Source organism: Filicampus tigris, chromosome 17 (genome assembly GCF_054856515.1).
Source record: "Filicampus tigris isolate MCC_2025a chromosome 17, RoL_Ftig_1.0, whole genome shotgun sequence".
Taxonomy (NCBI): domain Eukaryota; kingdom Metazoa; phylum Chordata; class Actinopteri; order Syngnathiformes; family Syngnathidae; genus Filicampus; species Filicampus tigris.
The window spans coordinates 3953413-3972974 of NC_141233.1; the positions used below are offsets into that span (position 1 = coordinate 3953413).

Here is a 19562-nt window from a genome sequence, read left to right on the forward strand (position 1 = left end):
CTTGCGAAGTGTGGTCTCTCGGTGGTACCCTAGTGCGCGTGCTTCAAAATGCATGCGCTTGAAACATAGGTTATTGCATTCTATTATTTCACCACTAGATGGTACTAAATTCTACACATTGGGCCTTTAAGGCCTGGCGAGGGATGATTTTGCAAAAGATCATTTTAATAATATTTTATTGTCAGGTCATACGGACAGTTGTAACATGTCAAAAAGTGCTTTGTTTTGTTTTTAAACTGCCAACTCCACCTTACAAAAAATGTGTGCTTGATTCCATGAAAAAATTGAGGAAAATTACAATGTTATATGTTATTCCCACCCTTTTGGATTTTTTTGTGTGACTATTAATTAACAAATAACAATAACATTTAATGGCTGCAACAAATTTCTTAGGTTTGTGTGCTGTATTGCCCGTTTTTTAATTAAACCCCATTAAAAAAAATACATCACTTAAACAATTATAACAAATAAATCATACAGCATACAGTACATAGGGTAGGGTGAGAGTCACTGAATGTCAGCTGCCATGCCAAGATCTGCCGTGTCCTCAAAGTTGACCTTGTAGTCACCTTCTTGCTCCTCAAACACAATGATCTAATGATCACAACAAGAACTTAACAGATCATAGAGTAAAATCTGATCACAGACATCAGTGAAATTGATTAAAGTAAAATTATTATGCTCTTACCTCAAGGTCAGTAACAAATTACTCATACAAACCTGGTTGAATCCCCTGTTGAGAAATGGACCAGGAAGGTAAAGAGTCTGCTGGGGTCCGATGGACCAGTAGCGTCCCAAGTTTATCCCATTGATAAACACAACACCTTTATCCCAACCCTGTCAACCAAACGATAATTGCTCATTGCTAATCCCTGCACGTACTGTATTTATTATCCAAAGACCTAGAAATGCATAAACGGTGTAAAAACATTGCACTCACTGGCAGTTTCACAAATGTATCACTGGGATAGCCATATACAAAGAGCTGTCCCATGAAAAAAGAAGGGAAAGTGGGAGTTTCCGGAAGCGTTTTCCAAGGAGCCTGATAGAGACTAAAGCAAGATATTTCATTCAAGAAAACTGTAGCACAAAATGAATAAATTGTTCTATTATAGTGTACAAACTTATAAATAAATCTGGGCTTCATTTCCAGGCTGTATATTGTGAACTCCCGTAGTGGAATATTGTTTAGTAAAATGTCCCCTACAAGACCTGCAAGAACGCACATTAAAATTGGCCTGTACATTAGCGTCGGCATCACAACATCTTACAAATTGTCGAGCAATCACCTTTATGTTGTTTGTCAAGATCCCTTCCCCGGTGAACTCGTCCACAGTTTTCCACCAGTAAACTTAAAGTCCGCTGTCCCTGTGATGGGTTTTGATCATTTGGTCATACTTGTGTCAAAAAAAAGAAGAAAAACCCACAATGTTCACTTAACTTACTTCAAACAAAAAGACTAATGTCATGAGTTTTTTTATAGCATTTTTTATGAACAATTGTGGTCCTGACCGACCTCGATTTTGCGGATGACATCACATTACTGTCCGAGGAAATAAAACAGGCTTTGGAGTTACTGTTTAGGATTAAGTAGTCAGTCAACAGAGTGGGACTCAAATGCTGAAAATCATTACTCCCTAGGACCTTCAAACTGCACTTATTCACTGCCACTGAGTAATGAGTGCTCATCTATGGCAACTACGTTGAGAAGTTGAATGCATGAGTGTGATAATTTGCTTGTCAAAGTTGGCTTACTACTGAACAATTTGCTCACGCTTTTTAAATGATGGCTAAGGCCCCTCATGGTTCCCAGTGGAAGAAAACTCTGTCTCAGCTGCAGGTCATGGTTCCTCCAACAGTATAACAATCCAAAACACACACAGCAAAAAAAAAAAAAATACCCAAGAATGTTAGACTATTCCGAATAACCCTGATCTAAATCCTATTGAACAAAGCTAAAATGTACACTCTGTAGAAGGCATCTTTCCCTTCCGGATTCTGCTGGAGCAGTTTCTCTGCTCATGTGGCCAGATTTTTCCATTTTTTAATGACTATGTCATTAATGTTGTGTATTTGGCATGATGATGAAGCTATGACATCAAGCTGATCTGAATACTAATCTGAATGCTTCAATGTGTACGGATTTGATGAGAAAAAGTGACGGTTAACGCTTCACCAAAACATTCATGAGTAGTAAACGGGATTTTGGTGAGTTAAAGAGATGCTAAAAATAGATGAGGATGCGTCTGCGATCGGAAAAATAAATCTTAATTTAAAGCGTTAATTAACCCAAACACATTTTTTTCAATAATATGTTCCCAGCAGGCCCACTAATCGAAACATGGCATTCTGATTAATATTGTGTTTATTGAATATGAGTTAAGCAGCAAAATCCACCCCTTTTTAGCCATCTCAGGGGGCGGCCATTTTGTCACTTCTGTCGACTGAAAATGATATCACAACTGCTCAGGGCTCGCGTAACGACCAATCACGGCTCAGCTTCAGAAAACAGGTCGGCCGTGAATGGTCGTTACCTGAGCCCTGAGTAGTTGTGATGTAATTTTCAGTTGACAGAAGTGATAAAATGGCTGCCCCCAGAGATGGCTAAAAATGGGAGGATTAATTCCTAATCCACAAACTCAATATTTATCAGAATGCTTTGTTTCAACTAGTGGACTTGCATAGAACATATTCTTGAAAAAAATATATGTTTGGGTTGACTTCCCCTTTAAGCCGCAGGAGTTTAAACTGTTTTCTTTTTTTTTTTTTCAGAGTCCAAACTTTGTAGTAGTTATTTTTTGTGATTATTACTTTTGTGAGTTTCAAGTTAGTTTGGTGGCCATTGTGGGTTTTTCTTCAACAACATTGTCCAGGTGCATACAGTATCATTTATGGTTATTTGCTGAGTTTATCAGGGACACATCAGGATCCATCCTGCTACACAATGCAATGAAAATATATTGGTCACTAGTCTATTGTAATCTCATACCTTGCCATCTGGAACAGCCAGTTCCAAATTCTTGCGCTTGAAAAGCCCAATGTAACTTTTGTTTACAAAAACCTGTGAAAGAAACCAAACACCTTAAATTAGATCATTCAAAAATTTGGGTCAAGGGTTACAAAACATCACAGTCATTTTGTCAACAACATCTACAGTATGTTATGCATAAAACAGAAGGAAAAAATGGATTAGAAGGAAGGTCATCTCTAAATAGTTATGTCAATATGGTGACTGAAATTATAATAGTGGGAGGCCTGTGCTTTTAAAAGAACTCCAAAGGCTTGTCTTTTAATACCGTCTGTTTAATTTTATTTGAAATGGAATTGCTCCTTGCAGTTGTAGGTGAAAATAAGTTTACTGGCGCTGATATTCTTTTCCAATAAATAGCTGACCCACCGAGCACTTTTGATCAGCTCAATAAGATATTTATTCATCAACCTCTCTACACACATTTGATAGATTTCTAGAAGTTGCTTAAACCCTGTGGCAGTAACTGAATCCAAACTTCAAGTGCAATCTCATGTTTCACCTTCATGGGGCACTGGACTTACTATAGCCACCGGAGCGCATAAGAGGAAAGATGTTTACTTAAAGTAGAAGTCAACCCAAACATATTTTTTTCCAGAATATGTTCTACGCAGGCCCACTAGTTGAAATACGGCATTCTGATTAATATTGCATCCACTTTTAGCCATCTCAGGGGGCGGCCATTTTGTCGCTTCTGTCGACTGAAGATGACATCGAAGTTGCTCAGGGCTCAGATAACGACCAATCACGGCTCACCTTTTTCCTGAAGCTGAGCCATGATTGGTCGTTATGTGAGCTCTGAGCAACTTCGATGTCATCCTCAGTCGACAGAAGTGACAAAATGGCCGCCCCCTGAGCTAGTTAAAACCTGTGGATTTCTCATATTCCACAAACGCAATATAAATATGTTTGGGTTTGGGTTTAAGTCCACCAGAGAAAGGCGAAGAAACACAGATTTCACAAGGAATGCCCACATTTTAGGTGGCTGGATGGATGGATGGAAAGTAGTTACAACTCACAAGGGCACGGTCTTTAACATTGTCTCCTGACGTCAATAAGCCTCCACTGGTGATTGTTGTCTCATACAGTGTGTATCCATGGGACTGTCCATTCCTGTTGTTCATTGGTAGTTTCTCCATGCTAACCGGCGTGTCTGACTTGAATGGCTGTGGAGGTAACAATCAAGGCTTGACAGAAAAGCAACTGTCTGCTTCTCAAATGTTAACAGGCAATCTTACGTTTAAAAACATACTCCCTCAGTAAAGCTCAAAGCATCCCATAAGGACAAGTGCTGGTACATGATAGCTGGTTCATACGCTTCCTTATTTTGAAGCACGGGCAGGTCAGGGAAGCCTTCATCTCCTAGAGCGATAATCAAGTCACTATATTGTGCTCCATCCACATCTGCAGTACATTTATTGTTCAGCTTACTGTTGAATTGAGAGAACAGATCTCTGAGGAGATGATACTTCTGAGTGTACTCTCCAGCTTCTGACAAGGGCGCGTCATAATCTGCAAAATATTAGAAAATTATGCCCTGTCTCCTTCTTATTCTAAGTGCAGAATGCAAACCCCTTCAGTGCTGACCTGAAAGTTATACATTGCATTTGCATGACAGACAACTTTAGTTTCTTTTAGACTATGTGTATGACACTGAGACACCTACCGTAGCTGGGGACCAATGCTCTGTAGGAAGGTTTAGCCAGCCCTCCGCTAATGAAACCAAAACTGGAGCCTCCGTGGAACATGTACAGGTTTACAGACATCCCTCGCTTCAGAATCTCTCTAACAGTGGACACCATATCTGAGAAAGAATTTGAAATATTAACAGCAATCACAGCCATCATATAAAATACTCAAGTAGATTTGATTCAATTGCTATGACCATTCCCATAATACACTTCGACCCGTTTTGTCTGGAGCTCATTCAAAAGAGCTTGACCTATATTTGAACATTTGCATTTAAATTTACATACCAGAAAAGTGTCATTGCATTGTCAGATGAGGAAGAAACTAAACAATACTGTACCAGTGTACATCGAAATACTGTAGTTAGACCTAATGAATTGTATTAGAAAAAAATAAATAAAAGATAAAAAAAAAAAAAATATATATATATATATATATATATATATATATATATATATATATATATATATATATATATATATATATATATATACACACTTTGTATATACTGGTATATGTTTACAGACATATTTTGTTATGCATATTTATTATTTATATATTTTATTTTACTGATTATAATCCCTCAAATTCATGTCGGATTATATATTTTTAACAGTCTTGGCATAGAGGTATTTCTCCTACATCTTTATCCATTATATGGTTTATGATGAATCATATCACTGTGGTGCTGGAACCTCCTACGTCCATATTTAGTCAATTTAATATTTCTTCACAAATCGATACTATTTAGTAAATGTAATATTTTTTCCCAAATCGATACTAATGGTCCTTCACCACATGGGTCTGTTATTTTTACAAATTATTGACGAATCTAAAGTGTTGAAAATGGCATATTCTGTTTGATGGTAAATGGGCTTTCAGTTGAATAACGCCTTTCTACCTTCAAGGTACTACTACTCAAAGCGCTTCAACACTTTCTCCTCATTGAGCTATTGACAACGCAGCATCAGGAGAAACTGGGGATTCACTATCTTGCTCAAAGACACTTTGACATGGTCACAAGGGCTGTAGGTCAAACCCCACAACCTTTGGGTTGGGAAACGAACACTCTATCTCATGAGACATGCTGCCCATACAATGTTAATGGTTCAACAAACATGACATTTTTTTTCTTTTAGTTTCCTGAAAAATTATGGTTTTGGTGATACAAGGATTCCACCTGAAGCAATATAGTGTATTAACATGCAGAAACAAAAAAGAAAGTAGAATGGTATAGAAAGTGTGAGTTTCAATAAATTGACATAACATACCCTCTGGGGGGAGCACGTGGTGGAGGTCACCCCACACATCATACCAGCCCGTCCAGTAATCCATAACCATAGTTGGTCTGTTCGGCTGATGATCAGAAAAGAAGCCATAGTGTGTCATTCGATATCCTTCGGAGACAGTGTGAGCAATGATGTGGAAATGACACCTACCTGGATAATGTTAAGATCATGAATGTCTCTCTGATTTAGTTTCTGCATTTTCAATGACCTCAAGACTACAAGACAGCAGAAGTTAAAGCGTATGCGAGTCTACGTGCGAGAGTTTGTGTAGAGTATTGATGATAAATACTTTACCTCCATCTACACCCCCCGACTTTAATGTGTTGTGGTTGTCTGACGTGAATAGGAGCTCATTGATCCCTCTGGACTGCAAAGCCTTTCAAAAAGTCACCACAATCAAAATACTGTATAGCTTTATAAAAGTAATATATTCACCTAGCATTTTGTTGAGTATGAATAAAAGACTGCTATACTTATAAAGATGTTCCACTTTTACGTCCCGCTGCACTAAGTATATAAATAAAAAGGTTTTGTAGACATGCTAATGACCCTGGGAGCTTCCTTTTTGTTCGATTTTTACAGCAAAGATGTATATTGGTAAACATTTATAATAATGATTTTTTTAAAAGAACATTATGCAAAGGCACAAAATAAACAATCACATGGACGAAAAAAAATGAGCTAGTTTTTTAAAGTCTCCCGTTTATCGCCTACAAAATGGGCGTCCGTCATAGACGGATAATTGGACCGGTCCGTCAAGTAGGCGGAATGCCCAGCTCTGGTGTTTGCGTTAGTTTTTAGTGTCATATTACCTCTTTAATGAAAGGCATGTAAGTATCATCCTTAGCAAAAGACCCATATTCATTCTCAACCTGGACAGCAATGATGGGACCACCTTTCTTAAACTGAAAAACACAAGAACATTTATTACAACAACAGAATCAAGCCCGATCTAAAATCAGACTCAATAGACTGCAAGGCCACCTGCAAGGGAACGACTTTTGGAATAAGTTTGTCAAAAAAAACGTTGACCGCTTCAGTGAATCCAGGGTATGTTGTTCTCACTCTCATGTCGCCATCTTGGAGAAGCCAGCTACAAAGAAGCAGAAAAGATGCTTGGTCAACAAAATCCACAAATCTAGATGAACAACAAGGCCACAGTGCACAAGGCCATTCTGGACAAAGCGTCACTCATTGGGTCAGAGTCTTCCCCTGACAATGAGACGTAACATTTGCACCCAACTTGAATTCAATACAGAATGGGTTGTGTTCCGCATCAAGCGCCTTTTGTGCGCCAATAGCGTAACAATCATTTTTATGGAAGGATGTCTACATTTCACTACACAAGAACCTGATGTCTTCAGCGTCTGACCTTGGAATTCCCCCTAGGTCCAGCTCAGAGGAGATGTAGGGCCCTGGACGCAAGATTACCCACAAACCCAATTCAGCTGCAAGATTGATATACGCTCTGAAATCGAAGAGAAGACATTCAGTAAGCAGCATGAAGGCAAAAACAAAGTCTTCACACTGACTGATGCTCATATCAACAACAGGAGCAGGCTGTGGTGTGACATGCTTCACATGTGCCACTGCTGTGTTTTTAATTGCTTGAGAAATTGCTCTTGTTGTGGAGATGCTGTTGTTGTCAGGGCGGATGCTTCTACTCAATGCACTGGGGCATAGATGGTGAGGGAGTGGAACCTGAGTACTCCCATTGTGCATGTAACGAAAGAGTTGCTGTGAATCACTTGATTTGCAAGTACACAGCACATATTTGCATTTGGTGCATGTCATCTGACATGGTTATCCCCAAACAATATGTTGTCAGGTCAAGTAGTCTCACTCTAAATCCAGCTGTGTACGGAAGTTGAAGACCTCTCTCTGTGGCTGATGAAGACTCCACGGAACGTATCTGCATTGGCACATTAAGCCCTAGTTAGCATTGTGCTGGGATTGAGAGATATTGTCCAAAAACATCCCTACGTGGTGAGAGTGTTGATGCCACAGGCTTTCATTTTCATCAGGCGGTCCCTCCAGTAGGCCCTGGGAACGCGAAAATAGTGGATGGATCCTCCAAGGATACGGAAGGGCTCACCCTCCAAGGTGAACTGGGATGAGTTGGCACTCAGTCCGACTTTCCTGCTTATTCTCTGTCCCCCTTTTGGCAAGCTGAGGAAGAATTGCAATTCATATTGTATGTAGTCACATAACAGAGCTGTGCTTGAATTGACATGATATGCTGAATAGGAAAGTGCAGACTTTGTGCACAATATGCATGAACATGTTTGGCTTGAGATAAATGAATGTATAAATTACACAAACCTAACTATTTTACCAATAGGGAAAATACTATAACGAGTCTACAATATGAGTGAACATATTCTAAAATGCACTTAGTTTATTGCAGTTCTTACAAATAAACGTGCTTGTTAAAGGTAATTTGAACTTCTCATAACCTCCAAGTAACTCCCAATAAATACACAAGTTGGTCAGCACAAAACTTACCCGAGGTATCTGTAAGTGATGACAACAGCAACAGAAAGACAAATGAGCGCACATTTTCTTTTGTGCGCATTTCTTATCCTGAAGACAACCATAGATGAAGATGCGCGGAACACTCCTTCAATTGAGCTTGAACTGTATCTCTGGGAAAATGAACGCATGATGCTTAAAGCTGTGACAGAGCACCGCCTTGGGGGAGTGATCTTATACAAGGATGTGACTTATTTTATTTAACTATATAAGATGATCGTTGTCGAGTATAATCATCGTCTTTTTTGTAAAATCGGCTCGCACTATTGGTTAATTTTTACATTAAAAATAAGGACATTATAACAACCCAAACTACGTTGAAAGAGTGATAATAACTACATTTCCCAGGATCCTTTAGCGTTGGAGCTTGCGCAATGTGTTTTCCCTCGGCCCTTGATCGTCTATTCAGTTTCGTTGTTGTTGTTGTTGGTGCTGCCATATACAGGGGGGAAGAGAAACAATAAACGTTCATTTGTCCAATTGCTTGACGCATGAGGTAAGGAGCATTCTGCCAATGACTGAGCTCTTTCCTCGCGCAATTAAGTGTTGTCTCTTTTTGTCCGTTATCACAAGAGTTGTTCTAGGTGTTTAACATTACTTTAGCATAAACAAACACGCTAGCTGGGTGCCGACAAATTGTGAGACCAGACATAAAATTCCGGCCAACATTTAAATACAAACGTTGACGTACCATACTACCGTGGCTCTTTGCAGCAGGCAAAAAAAATAAACGTTTATCCTTAACGTTGGCTAACCCCGAGACAGCATGCTAACGCCTACTTGAAACAGTTGATCGTAGGGAAGAATACAAATACAAAAATGTTATGTTACAAATTCTCAGGTTTCATATTTAATTCGACCCCTGTGTGTGTTTATCCCACCGAAATGTAACAACGCAAATTCGATTATTATTATTATTTATGTGTTAGCTTGTACTGTTCTGTATAGAGTGTTTACACGTTTGAAAGCGGCTTTATTCTTGCTCTTTCGTGTTCTTTAATGGAGAAAAATCTAAGTAAACAGAACAAATCTATCCATCTATCTATCTATCTATCTATCTATCTATCTATCTATCTACCTATCTACCTATCTATCTATCTATCTATCTATCTATCTACCTATCTATCTATCTATCTATCTACCTACCTACCTACCTACCTACCAACCTATCTATCTATCTATTGCTTGTCAGCAAAAACTGCAGTTTTAGTACATTGAATGATCCAACTTATTTCAAGTTAACTGTTATTACCACGGGCGGCACGGTGGTTGACTGGTTAGCTCGTCCACCTCACAGTTCAGAGGCTGTGGGATCAATGCCGGTCCCGGCCTTCCTGTGTGGGGTTTGCATGCTCTCCCCGTGCCTGCGTGGGTCTTCTCCGGGTACTTCGGTTTCCTCCCACATTCCAAAAACATGCATGGTAAGTTGATTGGACACTCTAAATTGCCCCTAGGTGTTGTTGTGAGTGTGTGTGTTTGTTTTTTTCTGTGTGGCCTGCGATTGGCTGGCAACCAGTTCGGGGTGTCCCCTGCCTGCTACCCGATGACAGCTGGGATAGGCTCCAGCACGCTCGCAACCCTTGTGAGGACAAGCGGTATAGATAATGGATGGATGGATGTTATCACCACAACAATTTCAATTTTGAATGGTAAACTACTAGGGCTGCACAATATATCGAAAAAATGTGATCATCACCATAATGGTCCATGCAATATGTGTATGGCAAAGACGTGCAATACATTTCATATGGAATTGTATGCTTTTATCTGAGTTTGACCAATCAGATGCAACCTTAAATGTGCATTGCCATCCAATAGGTGAACAATACATAGGGTAACACTAACATTAAATAACTTGAAAAAAAATAAAAATCATAATATATCTGTATACCTAGTCCCACATTCTTCTGTCTTCTGTAGATCTGCCACAAATCACTTCCCTGATCTGTTGTACTTTGTCTGGGTTATGGCAGGTTACTGGGTGATCATCTTCCTGCCATGTGATCTGACCACCAGGTCAACCGTCCCCATTCCTTCTGCAGTTGATGGATCTGCAGCTGGTACAGAGATGACAGACAGTGTCAGGGCCTTCCTCCGCAATGTTGCGACGGTCAGCAGCATCACACATGTACCCAGAGCACGTGGCACAAGGGTGTAGTTTTCAGACATCCATTCAGGAGCTGGGGTAGCTAGGCAGGGATTTGGGGAGGGGGGATACTTGATACCTTGTATTAGAACGGCTACAAGAGGGTGCCAGTGACTGGTTTCGGTGACCGGTATCGTCAGCCTCCGTAAGTTCTCTATACCTTGAAATAAGGCTGGTATCGGCCCGATACTGTTATCGGCACTCTACTCTCCCATTCCTAATGTCATGAATCATTATGCCAGCCGTCCACCTACATTTTGATATCAACCACACGTTTTTAAACTTCGTGATGTGTTTGTCCTCAAAAAGACTTTTGTGGAGGCTGTGATAGCACTTACGCTAGGTTCACACCGCAGGCAAATGCGACCCAGATCGGATTTTTTCGCACCCATATGCGACCTATGTCATATTTTTTTATGACAGTCTGAACGGCTCAATTCCGATTTTTTCAAATGCGAACTGGGTCGCTTTCATATGTGGTCCTAAAAGATCGGATACATATCCGATCTTTTCCAATGCGTCCGCGGTCTGAACGGCCAGGCTGCATATATCCCACATTGACATTCATCATTGACATTCATCCGGGGCCCAAAATGTGCTCCGCGCAAGCAGAGGGAAACTGCTGGCAGCAGCGGATCGAATCTGCAAAGTTGTTTTCAGTAACACTATTGACTTTATATTTTACTTTAATTTAATCCCACTTGAAACATGAAGCATAAAGTGGACATTTATGACCATTGTAGTAATTCAACCACTGCTCAGATCGATTCATTTCATCGTTAGTGATGTCTCCATGAAATGAAATATTAAAGCATCGCCTCGTGATGAGAAAAGCCTCTCCTCATCATTTCGCCCAAATACTGCACTGTATTTCTACCTCCTACCTAATCACTTCACGATATAAATGCCCCGACACGCTGGACCACATTTACTTCCGCGAAACACAACGTCGAGAGTGATGTCGTCCCTCCTTCTGCGCATGCGGGCCACATTGTCGACGCATGTGTTCATATAGCAGACAAGACCGAGGTCGCTTTTATAATGTAATATGAACGCTTACACAAAAAAAAACTGAATTGAGCATTAAGACCTGTGGTGTGAACCTAGCCTTAGATTACTTTACCTTGAATCACAAATATAGACCTGAAATTGTTAGGCACAGATTTTTGAGTTCAAACATCAGGCTGAAAACTGTCATCAATGAGACATGCCTTTTTTCTGTACAAAACTTTGTTTTTTTAAATAGAGTATAAAGTCAAGAACTTATACTATATTTTTTACTTGGGACCTTGCAGGGGATCAAGGATTCCATATTGGGGATCGGAACCATCTTCAAGTTGGATGCCCGTATTCAGCAGAAAAGGGAGGAGCAGCGGCGGAGAAGGGTCAGCGGGGCTTTGGCACGGAGACGAGCTCAAAGTGAGGAGCGCAAACCGGAAAAGTATGTCTAACAATTATGTTGTTTCTAAAGATGGCAGTCCAAACCCATACAATTAATGTAAAATCCCATGAATAACATTCATTAAAAAAAGTTCCCAAATAGGAATGGGGTGAGGTGGGGGTATATGATATGATACAGGGATCCTATTGTTGACACATATTCACGCCTGCATTCAGTGTTCATCCAATGTAAGTGAACGAATACTCTCTCGCAGTGCATACATCATCGTTGACCAACCGTCTTAGGACTACTTTATCTTTTTAGCGGACTCATTATTGCCATAGTCCATTCATATTTTACTTGCTTGATTTTACCTTGAGTGCGATGCCGGTGTCGGATAAGGCTAACTACTGCGAGCATGTCAAAGACAATAATTTTCCTACTTGTACACCATGGCTTCATCCACGGGTTTTTAATGTGGTTATCATGCATAATATAATTTAATTGTAAGAGTTGTACTTGGTCGAGTGGTCATTTATTTGAGCAAAGTTACGGCGCTCGCTCGCTGTACGCGAGCATAGCGCACTGCCGCCGGGCCCGCAAGCATAGCGCGCGGCCGCCGGGCCCGCGAGCAAAGTGCGTGGACGCCGGGCCCGCGAGCATAGCGCATGGCTGCTGGGCCCGTGAGCATGCTCCGGTGAGTTAACAGCTTCTTCTTGTTGGTTTAAATGCTTCTTCCTCGTTGGTTTAAAAGCTGCTGCTTCTTTGATTTAAACGCTTCTTCTTCATGTTTGGAGGCGTTTGGAGTGCGCTGCCTACATCACGCACCATGCTGCGATCGGGTTTGTTTTCCTTTTTCTTTTTTTTTCTATCGAACGTTTTATCGAAGGCATTTTCTATTGGTATCTATCACGTGTCAATCGCGATACATATCGATATCGAATTATTGGCCCAGCCCTATTACCGATTTTGATTAGATTTTTTTTTAAACTTTTAAACTTACAGTAGAGACATGAGACATGCAGTTTGTCTACAGTAGAGACATGAGACAGCAGCTATGGTTAACATGGCGTTGCAAATCGATTCTTTTATTTTTTACATTAACGCATATTTAAGCAGTTTAAATCGATTTTTGAAAATATTACCTCAATTTCTGAACATTTCTCGTTAGAAACGGGCTCACGGAGCCAATAAAGTTTGTAATTTGAGGTTCCACAGCAGTGATTTTAATTTTTTCATTTTTTTTTAGTGACCCTAAAGTAGCCAGCAGGATCTTTCAGTGCTGTGCCTGGAATGGAGGAGTCTTCTGGGTAAGAGGGTCAACCTACTTTTCTCTTGTCTTTTCCAAGACAATCATATCTGTGATGACCGTGTTTAATCATTCATGACACCCTTGAGAATTGAACAGAAGTTCTTCACTCAAAATGTTCGAGCAATATTTGAATCTTGTCTCACTTTTTGTATAGCTCAGTCTTTTTCTCTTCTACCGGGTGTTTATCCCACTACTCCAGACTCTTTCTGCAAAGATTATCGGTACGTACTGTATATGAAGCTGTAAAGGATTTACTGATGGATTATCCAGTTGGGAAATAATTTTTCTTTGCTTCAGGTGACCCCTCGCTCCATGGCACTGTCTGGTCATGGTTAGAGTTCATCCTGACGTCTGTCTTCAGTGCTCTCTGGGTTCTCCCACTGTTTGTCCTCAGCAAGATTGTCAACGCAATCTGGTTTCAGGTTGGTCCCTTATATTATTATGATGTAGTGAAATTGATTAATGTTCCAATATTTTTCTTAATTGCCACTTGTCCTGTATTCCAAACCTCTAAGGTAGACAAAGTGGGTTGCACTTTTCGTTTTCATTTCACTGAAAAAATATTTTATCTGCATAAGAAAAAAAAAAACCCACAAGTCTGCCACACGGTCCCAATCCCATTGGTATATATTTATGCACACATGAACCAACGTGTTTGTACCCCTCTGTCAATGAAAGAATTACACAGTTGTCTCAAAAATAACTTGAGTCTGACAAAAGCAGTAACATACAAAAATGTTGTGAAAATTAAACAGTGAAAATCAGAAATTGCTTTTTTGAATGATGGTTTAACAGAATTATTTTAATAAAGTAACACATGAAACAGGTCTGGACAAAAATGATTCTACACCCTTTAAATAGACCAGCCACTACTAGTTATACATTATTAGACATCTGTGATTCTAATTAGACCTTGGTTGAACTATATAATTTTATATAATTGAACTATGTATATAATACACACACTATCATTTTTGTCCAGGCCTGTTTCGTGAGTTTTTCTTCTAAACGATTTTGTTGAACCAAAATTCAAAATCAATGTTGGAATTTCATTGGTTGATTTTCTTTACATTTGTGTTTATTACTTTTGTCAGATTCACGTTATGTCTCTGACCAATGTGGGTTTCTCTTTCACTAATAGAGGGATACCAACAATTTTGTCCAAATGTGTAAGTAATTTGTTAATTCCAAAAACTGCTTAAACTCATGATTTAACAAGGGGGGAATTACTTTATCACATCGGGCCAAATAAGTTCAGAGTTTATGGTTGCATCGAACATAAGGTGCATACCTTGATTGTGTCTTGATAGTTGTGTACTTGTTGCAGGATATAGCTGACTTAGCATTCGAAGTGTCCGGCTGTAAAGCGCAGCCATTCCCAAGTGTGAGCAAGATCATCGCAGACATGCTCTTCAACCTCCTCCTCCAGGCACTCTTCCTCATTCAGGTTTGCACATTGAATATATGGTTTGTAGGGATGGGCGATATGGCTGAAAAATGTTTCACATGGTAGTAGGGATGTCACAATATCGGCAATATCGTGATATCGCAATATTAAAATTGCCGCGGTATATCGTCGTTCGGCATGTCACGAAAATAATAGCCGCAAGTCTGTTTAACTGCCATTGACGAATGTACTTGTCTTTTCACAGTCCAGCCATTCAATCCCAGAAATTTATTACGTAGGGTAAAAGAGGTTTCTAAAAATGTTTGGCAGTGTGAATTAAAAGCCCAAGTTGTTTCCCATTCGTGCAGTTCCAGCACCATCTGGTGGTTAGTTTATTAGTGCAGTTTAATTTGTTGCCACCTATGTTTAAGACCCATGCTAATCGACAGATGAAGAGGAACGTAACACATTTGAGTTAGTCCACAAATTGACCTGATTCACCAAATGTGTGCGTGCATTAGCAAGTAAGTGCCTCAATATTAGGTGTTCAATTATTGTAGGCCATTTATATACAATGAGGTTAACTGTACTATTTGAAGATGTATGATTAGGACCACCTACACTCCTTGTATGGAGACATTTACATGCAACTGCTCATGTTTATTTTATTGGTATTTGTATTTCGTGTTCTACAGAAACCATACACACACCCACACAAAATAATAAAGCATAGCTACCAAGAGGCAAAAAATGGATGGTAGTAAGTCTTCGCTGTAAATGTTTATTTATGGAAGACACTACTCCAAAGCAGTATCGTTGATGCAATTACAGTACATTAACCTTCATTCGTTGTTCATACAATGTAAGCGTAGCGAGCTAACACTCTTGTGAGTGCGTGCATTAGTTGACCATCCTTCTTTGCGTTATTTCATCTTTGCTCATTATGTCATAGTAGGCGGCACGGTGGTCGACTGCTTAGCACGTCGGCCTCACAGTTCAGAGGTCGTGGGTTCGATTCCGGCCCCGGCCTTCCTGTGTGGGGTTTGCATGTTCTCCCCATGCCTGTGTGGGTTTTCTCCGGGTACTCCAGTATTCCTCCCACATTCAAAAAACATACTATTGCATGCATGGTAAGTTGATTGGACACTCTAAATTGCCCCTAGGTGTGGTTGTGAGTGTGTGTGTGTGTGTGTGTGTTTGTCTCTGTGTGCCCTGCGATTGGCTGGCAACCAGTTCGGGGTGTCCCCTGCCTGCTGCCCGATGACAGCTGGGATAGGCTCCAGCACGCCCGCAACCCTTGTGAGGACAAGCGGTATAGATAATGGATGGATGGATGGATTATGTCATAGTAGGGTATTTTTTTTACTTGCCTGTGTAACACTGTAACACTGAGAGGGTTGGAGCTGGCTAACACCGGAGCTAGCAAGCATTTTACTTCTACTGCTCAGTTCTTTTAAAGAAGTTAAGGTTAAGCTACAGTCAGCGTACGTACATATGCCACACACATGCCCCGCCCGTGTGGTCACTTCTTCGGTGGTTTGGCACATCTTCACTGGTTCATCGAAGAAGGTTCACAAAAATGGTTCTTGAGCATTCAAAAACACTTTTGTGCTCAAAATGTCCTCTTAGGCGCTTGTAATCGTGGTACAAATCTAACGTCACACTGTCATACAGCACGCAGAATGCTGAGGTCGAGCACAATTTCTATTACCATTGATCAGGTGTCTATCCCGATATATATGGATAGTATTTATTAATAGTGAATTATTATGTGAATTTATTTTGTTTCACTGATCAAGGTTGTGTTTCTACTTTCCAAAAATGTATTTATAAACTGAAACACACATGCAGAAAGGTGAGTTCTGTCAGACTGAGTGTCACTGTGTATGTGTGTCCTCTAGGGTATGATTGTGAGCCTCTTTCCCATCGATGCCATTGGACAGCTGATCAGCCTATTGCACATGTCTCTGCTCTATTCACTGTACTGTTTTGAGTATCGCTGGTTCAACCACGGTGAGATATCCCAGTTCTTTCGTCACACGCATAACGCATATGTAACGTATGTCAAACTGAAACAAATTGACGTTAAAGGCATCGAGATGCACCAACGGCTGTCCAATATTGAGAGGAACTGGCCCTATTACTTTGGCTTTGGTTTGCCCATGGCTTTGTTGACAGCCTTGCCTTCATCATATATCATCAGGTAAGGCCTCATTTCCACTTTGCATCATTTTCCATCTCTGGAGTGATCATGCTTTGTCTGGTGCAAAGTCTGTTAACATGATAAGTTGTTTTCTTACCTGGGTGTTAAATAACCCGAACGATCCACGATGCCTTGCATGCAACGGCAGCATTTTGCATCGGTATGAGATACAGCAAGCTATCAAACAGTCAAACTGTCAAATCAATGAGACTAAGACTGCATAATCGAGCTCACTTATAAAGATTGAAGAAACTCGAAGCCTGCTGATTATTATACAAATATAATTTACAAACTTGGCTCAAAGAATTGCCCTCTGGGTACTAATACAGTAACTAAGGAATGCATTAAAATTGAAACTCTTTTCATCTACTGTTTTGTTCTACCTAGTGGCTGCTTGTTCTCCATCCTCTTTCCTCTCTTCATCATCAGCGCGAATGAGGCCAAGACACCAACAAACCTGTAGTAAGTGATAAAGAAAACAGCAGTTTTTAGTTGGTTAATCGTATGTCGTTCCCCTTGCTGAGTCATATTGTATTTCCCAATTTTTAGCCATTTTCAGCTGCGTCTCTTCTCGCTGGTGGTGTTGATAAGCAACAAGCTTTTCCACAAGACAGTCCACCTGCAGTCCTCGATGACATCATCAACATCCTCAGACAGGCTCACATCCCCTCACACCTCCCCAGTCCGACAAAAACTTCTGCCCACTCAGTGATGATGATGGTGATGATGTATGAAGGATCCTCGCTTAATGTGACAAAGATTTCTCGAAGGATGTGTTTTGCAGCACTGGGTTTACATCTTTTCAATCTAATCTCTGGCTCTTTTATTAATATTCATTTGTCCACAATGTCAGTGTGACATATAGATGCCCTGTGCCTCACACTCGAACGAAACACATAATTCACCCCAAAAATTATTTTGTCGTTTTTTTTTTTTTCCACTTATTTTGTAATATGTGCCATTTGAGTGACTCTCCTTTAAGAAATTACAGCACAATAAATATGTCGAGTTTGAAGGAAGTTGTTTGCTTTTAAGCAACCAGGTTGTTTTACCAGTTGCGGTATGTGTTTGTTTGATGGTGCAAGTTTCATATGTTCCTGTTACTGTCAGGTTATGGTGTCCCGGAGGTTCCAGGAAATTTAATGTTAAAGTCATTGGAGATTTTGTTTTTTTCAAACTCCGGTGGACTTTTTAAAACTTGAATTGATGTGTGGGAGCTGAAATGGTTTGGGGACCTACTACAAACCAAAAACAGTGTCACTTGTGGTTTGCTGATGACTGGTTCCTGATTTACCCCAAATTAAAATGGTCCTCACACTCTGGAGAGATTTGCTCATTGAAAAAATGACCCAAAAACTGTTTGTCATTATAATTGTACTTAGTGATCAATGGGAATGACCATGGCAAGCTGCAAGCATGTGTGTTATTTCATGTTGAGTTGCTAAAACGTATTGACAACACTTTAAACTTTGACCTGCACACTGTAAGATTTCTATTGATCTGACGACGCAAGTATATTTTCCCTTAACTAATTTATCATTACTGTGTATATTAAAGGAGAAGTCAACCCGAAAAAAATCTTTGCAATACTATGTTCTATGCACCTTCACTTGTCTAAACAGAGCTGGGCATTTTACTAAAAATTTGTGTAGCGCTTACAGCCGGGGTACCCTTCCACCATCCGTCCATCTGCCATTTTGCCCGGCCGGACCAAATAGTAATCACCTATAGACCGGTACGCCTATCATTTTAAACGGGCTTCCGTTAGCGTTTCCGACTACCAACAAACTTCGACAAACTACCATGAGCACTCCACTCCCCACCTTTGAGGACCACGGCTGTGGGAAACAGAAGCCTCATGGCGGTCGGACTAAATGTGTCTCCTTTTTGGACCTTTATGGACTTTTGAGGACCTCGGCGGCGGCCAATGGGAAACTGATGCCTCACCGCGGACATTGAAGCCTCACTGCGAAAATAGATAGACGATTACATAGATGGAAAAAAATGGGCTTCCAACTATACTTAGTCAAACTATTTTTTTTAAATACGTACTGAATGCCCAACCAACATACAGTATAATGAACCCCTCCAGCACCTTGCATTCAATAGGTTGTTGCGGGGCCTTAATTTAGAACAGACGTACATAACTATTAAGGGCATAGACAGTGTTTGTGCACACTGATTGTGAGTGAGGTTTTGTAATGGAAATCCATCTAATTTCAATAGAATTAATCAGTATTTCTTAGTGATAGTGTATTAAAATCCCAAGTGTCTGCTTGCAGAATTATACAATACATGCTCATGGTTTTGTATAAATTATTTTTATAAATTATTAGAACCCACCCTTTTTTAAGACGTTGAAGCCTGCTATCTCACATAGTGCTGTTTGTACAGAACCGCACAAGGATGTCCCTCTATGCTGTGTTCACTTACAATTTTTGTTGTTTTGTTTTTGTAGCTAAAGTAATCACGATTAAAAAAAAAAAACATTTGTGGTATTAGCTGTATATCCACCGTCATTTTTTAAAGATAACTTGTAGACCAGGCGTTTCAATTTCAACCTGTGTGGGCTACTGCATGGATAACAGAACGCTC

At 40.1% G+C, this 19562-nt stretch overlaps 2 protein-coding genes across 6 annotated transcripts; one reads left to right on the forward strand and one right to left on the reverse strand.

Annotated features, from left to right (window-relative positions):
• Positions 1-159: 159 nt before the first annotated feature.
• On the reverse strand, positions 160-9992 carry LOC147132936 (beta-galactosidase-1-like protein 2). 5 transcript variants are annotated; one of them, XM_086012331.1, is made up of 19 exons: positions 8512-8675; positions 7990-8175; positions 7850-7918; positions 7379-7474; positions 6991-7099; positions 6819-6911; positions 6301-6382; positions 6157-6221; positions 5989-6073; positions 4695-4832; positions 4460-4540; positions 4281-4390; positions 4048-4194; positions 2990-3061; positions 1290-1368; positions 1125-1212; positions 941-1052; positions 721-837; positions 160-594 (listed from the first exon to the last, which is right to left on the reverse strand). In XM_086012331.1, exons 1-19 carry the CDS (start codon positions 8667-8669, stop codon positions 508-510), a joined length of 1974 nt encoding a protein of 657 aa, XP_085868457.1. In that variant the 5' UTR covers positions 8670-8675; the 3' UTR covers positions 160-507. The 5 variants fall into 5 exon arrangements, 3 of the variants coding, with proteins under 3 accessions (XP_085868457.1, XP_085868455.1, XP_085868456.1); XM_086012329.1 differs by lacking the exon at positions 8512-8675 and adding an exon at positions 9791-9991 and having other exon boundaries at positions 941-1212; XM_086012330.1 differs by having other exon boundaries at positions 4281-4540; positions 8512-8650.
• Positions 8904-18289, forward strand: ei24 (EI24 autophagy associated transmembrane protein). The gene is made up of 11 exons (XM_086012332.1): positions 8904-9034; positions 10512-10648; positions 11980-12125; positions 13315-13375; positions 13532-13598; positions 13675-13799; positions 14705-14824; positions 16666-16777; positions 16856-16967; positions 17355-17429; positions 17517-18289. The coding sequence occupies exons 2-11, from the start codon at positions 10607-10609 to the stop codon at positions 17677-17679; spliced, it is 1023 nt and encodes a 340-aa protein (XP_085868458.1). The 5' UTR covers positions 8904-9034; positions 10512-10606; the 3' UTR covers positions 17680-18289.
• The last annotated feature ends 1273 nt before the right edge of the window (positions 18290-19562 follow it).

What these genes read in the sequence shown, in the direction of transcription:
- LOC147132936 (XM_086012329.1), bottom strand. Translation starts at nt 9,954, where the DNA reads ATGTTTTTGGAATGTGGGAGGAAACCGAAGTACCCGGAGAAGACCCAC. An exon ending in CAACCACCGTGCCGCCCGTG is followed by an intron (nt 8,176 to 9,790) that starts GTAATAACAGTT and finishes ATTCTTCCTCAG; the next exon opens with CTTGCCAAAAGGGGGACAGA. An exon ending in ATGTTAAAGACCGTGCCCTT is followed by an intron (nt 3,062 to 4,047) that starts GTGAGTTGTAAC and finishes TTTCTTTCACAG; the next exon opens with GTTTTTGTAAACAAAAGTTA.
- ei24 (XM_086012332.1), top strand. Translation starts at nt 10,607, where the DNA reads ATGACAGACAGTGTCAGGGCCTTCCTCCGCAATGTTGCGACG. An exon ending in GTATCGCTGGTTCAACCACG is followed by an intron (nt 16,778 to 16,855) that starts GTGAGATATCCC and finishes TTGACGTTAAAG; the next exon opens with GCATCGAGATGCACCAACGG. An exon ending in AAGACACCAACAAACCTGTA is followed by an intron (nt 17,430 to 17,516) that starts GTAAGTGATAAA and finishes CCCAATTTTTAG; the next exon opens with CCATTTTCAGCTGCGTCTCT.